Raw genomic sequence first — 9,931 nt, 5'->3', positions numbered from 1 at the left:
ACACACGTCACACTCACACACGTCTCACTCACACACGTCTCACTCACACACGTCCACTACACACACGTCACACTCACACACGTCACACTCACACACGTCACACTCACACACGTCACACTCACACACTCACACTCACGCACGTCACACTCACACGTCACACTCACGCACGTCACACTCACACACGTCTCACTCACACACGTCACACTCACACACGTCTCACACTCACACACGTCTCCACTCACACACGTCACACTCACACACGTCACACTCACACACGTCTCACTCACACACGTCTCACTCACACACGTCTCACTCACACACGTCACACTCACACACGTCTCACTCACACACGTCTCACTCACACACACACACACGTCACACTCACACACGTCTCACTCACACACGTCACACTCACACACGTCTCACTCACACACGTCTCACTCACACGTCACACTCACACACGTCACACTCACACACGTCTCACACTCACACACGTCTCACTCACACACGTCACACACACACACTCACACACGTCACACTCACACACGTCACACTCACACACGTCACACTCACACACGTCCCTCACACACTCACACCCACACGTCTCACCACTCACACACGTCTCACTCACACACGTCACACTCACACACGTCACACTCACACACGTCACACTCACACACGTCTCACTCACACACGTCACACTCACACACGTCACACACGTCACACTCACACACGTACACACTCACACACGTCTCACTCACACACGTACCCTCACACGTCACACGTCACACACGTCTCACTCACACACGTCTCACACTCACACACGTCACACTCACACACGTCACACACACACACACGTCACACGTCACACTCACACGTCACACTCACACACGTCACACTCACACACGTTCACACTCACACACGTCTCACACTCACACTCACACACTCACACTACGTCACACACGTCATCACGTGTCAACACGTCACACACGTCTCACTCACACACGTCACGGGCAAGAAGCCCCACCAAGCCTCGCGCTGTCAACAGCCACGCCCCGTGGGATTAATGAGGCTTCTCAGCGCTCTTGTCCAGCCGCGCAGAACAACAACAGCAGCAGCACAGAGCACACAAACATCTCCCCAGCAACCACGCCCGGCCGCCTTTGTCTCCCCAGTGGTGACTGTTTGGCACACAGCACCCGGCGACTCATTTTAGGCCGAGTCGACCTAGGGGAGGCCCAGGACCGGTTCAGATAATCGTCACCGGTGGTGGCCGTGAGCGGGAATCGAACTCGGGTCGCCGGGTTCGTAGCGCAGCGTAGCGCTAACAACTACACTACCACTACACACACACAACACTGTACATAACACACACAACACTGTACATACACAACTCAGACCACAGCATATACACAACCAAGTACATAACACACACACAACCCAGTACTGGACATAACACACAAACAGTACTGTACATAACACTAACAACCAACTACTGTACACATTCCAAACCCACAACCCAACACACAACCCAACCCACAACACACAACCCAACACACAACCCAACCCACAACACACAACCCAACACACAACCCAACCCACAACACACAACCCAACACACAACCCACTACACAACCCACAACCCAACACACAACCCACTACACAACCCACAACCCAACACACAACCCAACCTACAACCCAACACACAACCCAACACACAACCCAACCCACAACACACAACCCAACACACAACCCACTACACAACCTACAACCCAACACACAACCCAACACACAACCCAACCCACAACACACAACCCAACACACAACCCACTACACAACCCACAACCCAACACACTACACAACACACAACCCAACACACAACCGAACACACAACCCACAACCCAGTACACAACACACAACCCACAACCCACAACCCAACACACAACCCACAACACAACACACAACCCAACACACAACCCAACACACAACACACTACACAACACACTACACAACCCAACACACAACCCACTACACACCCACAACCCAACACACAACCCAACACACAACACACTACACAACACACTACACAACCCAACACACAACCCACAACACAACACACAACCCACCACACAACCCAACACACAACCCAACACACAACCCAACACACAACACACTACACAACACACTACACAACCCACTACACACCCACAACCAAACACACAACCCAACACACAACACACTACACAACACACTACACAACACACAATACACTACACAACACACTACACAACCCAACACACAACCCACTACACACCCACAACCCAACACACAACCCAACACACAACACACTACACAACACACTACACAACACACAACCCACTACACAACCTACAACCCAACACACAGCCCAACACACAACACACTACACAACCCAACACACAACCCACTACACACCCACAACCCACAACCCAACACACTACACAACACACAACCCACTACACAACCTACAACCCAACCTACAACCCAACACACAACCGAACACACAACCCACAACCCAGTACACAACACACAACCCACAACCCAACACACAACCCACAACACAACACACAACCCAACACACAACCCAACACACAACCCAACACACAACACACTACACAACACACTACACAACCCAACACACAACCCACTACACAACACACAACCCACCACACAACCCAACACACAACCCAACACACAACCCAACACACAACACACTACACAACACACTACACAACCAAACACACAACCCACAACACAACACACAACCCACCACACAACCCAACACACAACCCAACACACAACACACTACACAACACACTACACAACCCACTACACACCCACAACCCAACACACAACCCAACACACAACACACTACACAACACACAACCCAACACACAACCCAACACACAACACACTACACAACCCAACACACAACCCACTACACACCCACAACCCAACACACGACCCAACACACAACCCACCACACAACACACTACACAACACACTACACAACACACTACACAACCCACAACCCAACACACAACACACAACCCACTACACAACATGGACAGTAACTCTTACCTCGCCGCCGGATGAGGAGAGGTGGAGGGAGACGAGGTGGTGGGAGTGGAGGTGGTGGAGGAGGGAGACGAGGTGGAGGTGGAGGAGGGAGACGAGGTGGAGGTGGAGGAGGGAGACGAGGTGGAGGTGGAGGAGGGAGACGAGGAGGTGGAGGAGGGAGACGAGGTGGAGGTGGTGGAGGTGGATGGAGGAGGGAGACGAGGTGGAGGAGGGAGACGAGGAGGTGGAGGTGGTGGAGGAAGGAGACGAGGTGGTGGTGGAGGAGGGAGACGAGGTGGAGGAGGGAGACGAGGTGGAGGTGGATGGAGGAGGGAGACGAGGTGGAGGTGGAGGAGGGAGACGAGGTGGAGGAGGAGGGAGGAGCGGGGTCCCAGGCCGGGGCGCGGAGCGAGGAGGCCCGAGGAATCGCGACGAGAATCGAGGTCACAACCCGTGGATCGGAATCGGATTTCCCAAGGAGCGGAGTCGAAAGAATCAGTGGTGGTGCGAATCGCGGGACGGTGAAGTCGAAATCGGAATCGATTGGGGTTGAGAGACACTGGGGGAGAGAGACACTGGGAGAGAGAGACACTGGGAGAGAGAGACACTGGGGGAGAGAGACACTGGGAGAGACACACTGGGAGAGAGACACTGGGGGAGAGACACACTGGGAGAGAGATACACTGGGAGAGAGAGACACTGGGAGAGACACACTGGGGGAGAGACACACTGGGGGGATAGAGACACTGGGAGAGAGACACTGGGGGAGAGAGACACTGGGGGAGAGAGACACTGGGAGAGAGACACTGGGAGAGACACACTGGGAGAGAGATACACTGGGGGAGAGAGACACTGGGGGAGAGAGACACTGGGGGAGAGACACTGGGAGAGAGAGACACTGGGAGAGACACACTGGGGGAGAGAGACACTGGGAGAGAGACACTGGGGGAGAGAGACACTGGGGGAGAGAGACACTGGGAGAGAGAGACACTGGGAGAGAGAGACACTGGGGGAGAGAGACACTGGGAGAGACACACTGGGAGAGAGACACTGGGGGAGAGACACACTGGGAGAGAGATACACTGGGGGAGAGAGACACTGGGGGAGAGAGACACTGGGGGAGAGACACTGGGAGAGAGAGACACTGGGAGAGACACACTGGGGGAGAGACACACTGGGGGGATAGAGACACTGGGAGAGAGACACTGGGGGAGAGAGACACTGGGGGAGAGAGACACTGGGAGAGAGACACTGGGAGAGACACACTGGGAGAGAGATACACTGGGGGAGAGAGACACTGGGGGAGAGAGACACTGGGGGAGAGACACTGGGAGAGAGAGACACTGGGAGAGACACACTGGGGGAGAGAGACACTGGGAGAGAGACACTGGGGGAGAGAGACACTGGGGGAGAGAGACACTGGGAGAGAGAAACACTGGGAGAGAGAGACACTGGGGGAGAGAGACACTGGGAGAGACACACTGGGAGAGAGACACTGGGGGAGAGACACACTGGGAGAGAGATACACTGGGAGAGAGACACTGGGGGAGAGAGACACTGGGGGAGAGACACTGGGGGGAGAGAGACACTGGGAGAGAGAGACACTGGGAGAGACGCACTGGGGGAGAGACACACTGGGGGGATAGAGACACTGGGAGAGAGAGACACTGGGAGAGACACACTGGGGGAGAGACACACTGGGGGGATAGAGACACTGGGAGAGAGACACTGGGGGAGAGAGACACTGGGGGAGAGAGACACTGAGAGAGAGACACTGGGAGAGAGACACTGGGAGAGACACACTGGGGGAGAGAGACACTGGGAGAGAGACACTGGGGGAGAGAGACACTGGGGGAGAGAGACACTGGGAGAGAGACACTGGGAGAGACACACTGGGGGAGAGAGACACTGGGAGAGAGACACTGGGGGAGAGAGACACTGGGGGAGAGAGACACTGGGAGAGAGACACTGGGGGAGAGAGACACTGGGGGAGAGACACTGGGGGAGAGAGACACTGTGGGGAGAGACACTGGGGGAGAGAGACACTGGGGGAGAGAGACACTGGGGGAGAGAGACACTGGGGGAGAGACACTGGGAGAGAGAGACACTGGGAGAGACACACTGGGGGAGAGACACACTGGGGGGATAGAGACACTGGGAGAGAGACACTGGGGGAGAGAGACACTGGGGGAGAGAGACACTGGGAGAGAGACACTGGGAGAGACACACTGGGAGAGAGATACACTGGGGGAGAGAGACACTGGGGGAGAGAGACACTGGGGGAGAGACACTGGGAGAGAGAGACACTGGGAGAGACACACTGGGGGAGAGACACACTGGGGGGATAGAGACACTGGGAGAGAGAGACACTGGGAGAGACACACTGGGGGAGAGACACACTGGGGGGATAGAGACACTGGGAGAGACACACTGGGGGAGAGAGACACTGGGAGAGAGGCACTGGGGGAGAGAGACACTGGGGGAGAGAGACACTGGGAGAGAGACACTGGGAGAGAGACACTGGGAGAGACACACTGGGGGAGAGAGACACTGGGAGAGAGACACTGGGAGAGAGACACTGGGGGAGAGAGACACTGGGGGAGAGAGACACTGGGAGAGAGACACTGGGAGAGACACACTGGGGGAGAGATACACTGGGAGAGAGACACTGGGGGAGAGAGACACTGGGGGAGAGAGACACTGGGAGAGAGAGACACTGGGAGAGAGAGACACTGGGGGAGAGAGACACTGGGAGAGACACACTGGGAGAGAGACACTGGGGGAGAGACACACTGGGAGAGAGATACACTGGGGGAGAGAGACACTGGGGGAGAGAGACACTGGGGGAGAGACACTGGGAGAGAGAGACACTGGGAGAGACACACTGGGGGAGAGACACACTGGGGGGATAGAGACACTGGGAGAGAGACACTGGGGGAGAGAGACACTGGGGGAGAGAGACACTGGGAGAGAGACACTGGGAGAGAGACACTGGGAGAGACACACTGGGGGAGAGAGACACTGGGAGAGAGACACTGGGGGAGAGAGACACTGGGGGAGAGAGACACTGGGAGAGACACACTGGGAGAGACACACTGGGGGAGAGAGACACTGGGAGAGAGACACTGGGGGAGAGAGACACTGGGGGAGAGAGAACCGACCCTCAGGAACCCACAGACAAAGCTGCCATCCACCACCGCCACCCCCGGCATGGAGAGGCGCCTCACCAATGCGCGGATCACCAGGATGGGAGATCTGGTGGAGCCTGGAACACGGGGCCGGTGGCTCGGACCAGCAGACATGGCCGCAAAGACAGGGCTGCAGTCGCTCCGGGTGGCTGCCTGGATCCTGGCCGAAGCCAAGGGAGCCTTCTCAGCGGCAGTGGGGAGAACGCCTCCCATCGGCGTTGGGGATGACGAGGCCCCTCTCGGTCCCCCTCCACCGGAGCTCTCCGTCGTGCCACTTGCATCGCCAATGCCGACAAGCGAAGGCGGATCACAACCTGTGCCGGTTGGAAAACCTACAGGTGGCCTTCGAAAATGTAAAGAGGAAGGTGCTCTACTCCTACATGGTCCGGTTTCACCAACAGGACACCCTGAGGAACCACAAGGACCATGCCTGGAGGTACCAGTCTATTCAGCAGTACTCTTGCGAGGATTTTGCCGGCGACGGACAGAAGTGTTATGCCACGATAATTGGAACAGTCTGAGTTCTCTCCTTTGTTCTTGTACAGGGTGATGATGACTGCATCTTTGAGGTCTTGAGGGAGTTTACCCTGCTCCCAGCAGCAGACAAATAATTCGTGGAGTTTGGTGTGCAGTGCTGGGCCTCCGTTCTTCCATACTTTAGGAGGGATGCCATCAACTCCTGCAGCTTTACCACTCTCGTCAGCTGTTTAATGGCTTCCTCAGTCTCTTGTAATGTTGGTGCCACATCCAGTTCGGTTTTCACTGGTTGTTGTGGGATGCGGTCAATCGCTGGTTCTTGGACTGAGCGGCTAGCATTGAAGAGCGTGGAGAAGTGCTCAGACCAGCGGTTCAGGATTGAGTCCTTTTCGGTGAGCAGTTCTTTCCCGTCTGCACTCCGGAGGGGGCTCAGGATTTGGTACGAGGGGCCATGTACCGCTTTTAGAGCTTCGTAGAATCCCCTGTAGTCGCCAGTATCAGCGCAAACCTGAGTTCTTACTGCGAGGTTGGTCCACCACTCGTTTTGAATCTCTCGAAGCTTGCGCTGGAGGGTGCTGCATTCCAGGCGGAAGGCTGCTTTTTTGTGCAGGCAGGATGGTCGGGCCAGGTGGGCCTGGTGTGCTGATCTCTTCTTTGACAGCAGCTCCTGGACTTCTAAGTTGTTCTCATCGAACCAATCTGTTTTTCTTCGTGGAGAATCCGAGGGTATCTTCAGATGTTTGCAGAACAACAGTTTTGATGTGGTCCCACAGCACTTCAGGAACCAGAGGCGAGTTTGCTAGGCAGCTCGGTTCCTCTAGCCTAGATCGTAGGCTTTTCTGGAAATCTGCTTTGACCGCGGCAGACTGAAGGCTGCAGACTTTGAGCTTCTTCCTCGGGGCGCCTCCTTTCCTTGGTCTGGGCTTAAAGTGGAAGCTGAGTTTGCAGCGGACAAGATGGTGGTCTGTGTGAAACTCGGCGCTGGGCATTATTGTGGTGTGAAAGACATATTTTAGGTCACGCTGGCGCACTAGGATGTAGTCTATGAAATGCCAATGTTTTGACCGAGGGTGCATCCAGGTTGTCTTCAGACTCTCTTTCTGCTGGAAGATGGTGTTGGTAATGGAAAGCTGCTGTTCCGCGCAGAGTTCAAGCAACAAGCATCCATTGTCGTTGCAGCTGCCCACACCGTGCCTTCCAAGTACGCCTTTCCAGGTGTCCGAGTCTCTGCCCACTCTGGCGTTGAAGTCGCCAAGGATGACAATCTTGTCGTCAACTGGGACATCCTGCAAAAGGGTGCATAGGTCGGAGTAAAACTTGTCTTTGTCAGCAGGATCTGCCTGGAGAGTTGGAGCGTACACACTGAGCAGCGTTGCGTGTTGCTGGTCACGAAGTGGTAGACGCATTGAGATGATGCGGTCAGAGTGGCCGGTTGGCAGGCTTTCAAGCTTGATATCGATAGAGTCCCTGATCATGAAGCCGACATCTGAACGGCGTCTCTCTGTAGCTGGTTTGCCTGACCAGTAGAGAGTGTAACCTGCGCAATGCTCCCTCAGACTCCCTTCCTCTGAAAAGTGGATTTCGCTGAGGGCGGCGATGTCAACATCCAGCAGAGCGAGTTCGTGTGCAATTAGAGCAGATCGTCGCTCAGGTCGAGTGCTGTCAGCTGAGTCTAGCATGGTTCTGATGTTCCAGCATGCCAGTTTGAGTCCTTTCCCACCTTTTAAGGCGAGTGGGATGCGCCGTTTGATTCTTTGATATAGTTCGACCGCGTATGAAGATGCTCGTTGACCGCGGTAAGCCAACTAAGGGAGGAGGAGACGAGCTTTGTTTAGGCCACCTTTTCTAGGCCCCTCTCCGTGTGGAGCAAGCAGTGCTGTCCCTAGAAAAGGCTGCTTGGTCGCTCAGGGTGCTGCCGGGTGATGATGTCGTCTCCAGATCATCATCAGACGACCACTAGTGCCTGAGCCGCCTGCATGCAGGATTGAGACTGCGGCTGCAAGTGTCATCATCTTACACCTGCCGAGTTCGCCCCTTTCCCATTGCTACAAGACTTAGTGAGACCGGGGGGTGGGGGGGGGGAGTAGACGTGAAGATTTCCTTCTTGCCTGCGCAATGGAGCTTTAAAGTGCAGTGCGGTCTGCGCAGAACTGACCCCACCCTTTAAACCCGGGGTTTGTCTGCCATAGCCTAGCAAGCTGGGACGGTGACAGCGAGGTCCTCGGGTCGTAGGTTTTACATCAGAGTTGTCATTGTAGTGCGTATTTAATGTGGCGCTGCACTCTGATGTTGTAGGAGAAAACATTTATAAAAAAACGTCTATTTAATTAAGTAGAACGTGTTGTCTATATTGATTTAAAGTTGCGCATTTTGATGTGACGTCACATTTCTCAACCCCCCCCCCCTCGTCACACATCGTCACAAATGTCTGACCCTGCCCCCCCTAGGTGCGTGACGTCATTTATGGACGGCCCCTAACAAGAAAACACAAATCAAGTGATGCCTTGACCTGTGCTCCCTTGACAAGAGAACGCAAATCAAGTGATGACCCAAAGTGGTTGACGACATCTTTCCAATGATTGCTGAGTTTGTACCCATCTTCTTGGTGAAATTGTCTGTATCTGGCACCTGGGTCTGCCCCGTGACCTCCTGCCAGCGGGCGTTCGACACTTCACGTGGCCTCAAGGTGCACATGGCCTGGCACAAGCGTCGTGGTGACGTCACCGCCACTTAGTGACGAATGGCGGTTGTTGTTGTCTTGAAAATCACTCAGACAGACACGCTGTAACAAGTCACCTGCTTTACACTTTATTAACCTATTCTTGCACCAGTTGTAGGCACTCCTAGAACGATCTACACGGTCACTTAGACCTAAATTCTTCCACTCGTCTCTACGTTACACCTCAACTGTCCTGCCCTCGGCAGCTCTACTCCCAGTGTCTCTCTCCCCTACACAGCTTAGTCGCACTCAGCGTCTTCCTACACAGAGGCTTGTCCGCAGCTTCTCACACTCCCTCCGGCCCACTCACTCGTCTGTCCCGGGCGATGGGATCAATCATCACCCGCCCGGCGACTCGTGAGGGTTGAGGTCCGTTGACGGCTTGAGTCGCAGCGGCGAGATGTCTTCACTCTTGTCCTCAGCAGCAGAGGTCAGTGTGAAGGAGATG

The 9,931-nt window shown here is 55.0% G+C and overlaps 1 protein-coding gene across 1 annotated transcript in view; it reads right to left on the bottom strand.

Moving 5' to 3' along the window:
* LOC133348503 (volume-regulated anion channel subunit LRRC8A-like) overlaps positions 1 to 6,311 on the bottom strand; it is a 17,548-nt gene extending 11,237 nt beyond the window's left edge. Inside the window, 1 exon segment of the mRNA XM_061561345.1 lies at positions 6,261 to 6,311. Within this exon segment, the coding sequence (XP_061417329.1) occupies positions 6,261 to 6,311 (51 nt within the window).
* Between the last annotated feature and the right edge of the window lie 3,620 nt (positions 6,312 to 9,931).

The sequence above is a fragment of the Lethenteron reissneri genome, chromosome 27 (genome assembly GCF_015708825.2).
Source record: "Lethenteron reissneri isolate LAM-NWPU_2019-01 chromosome 27, ASM1570882v1, whole genome shotgun sequence".
Classification (NCBI taxonomy): domain Eukaryota; kingdom Metazoa; phylum Chordata; class Hyperoartia; order Petromyzontiformes; family Petromyzontidae; genus Lethenteron; species Lethenteron reissneri.
The sequence above is the reverse complement of the archived record's forward strand: the minus strand, read 5'-3'. Positions and strand labels throughout refer to the sequence as shown.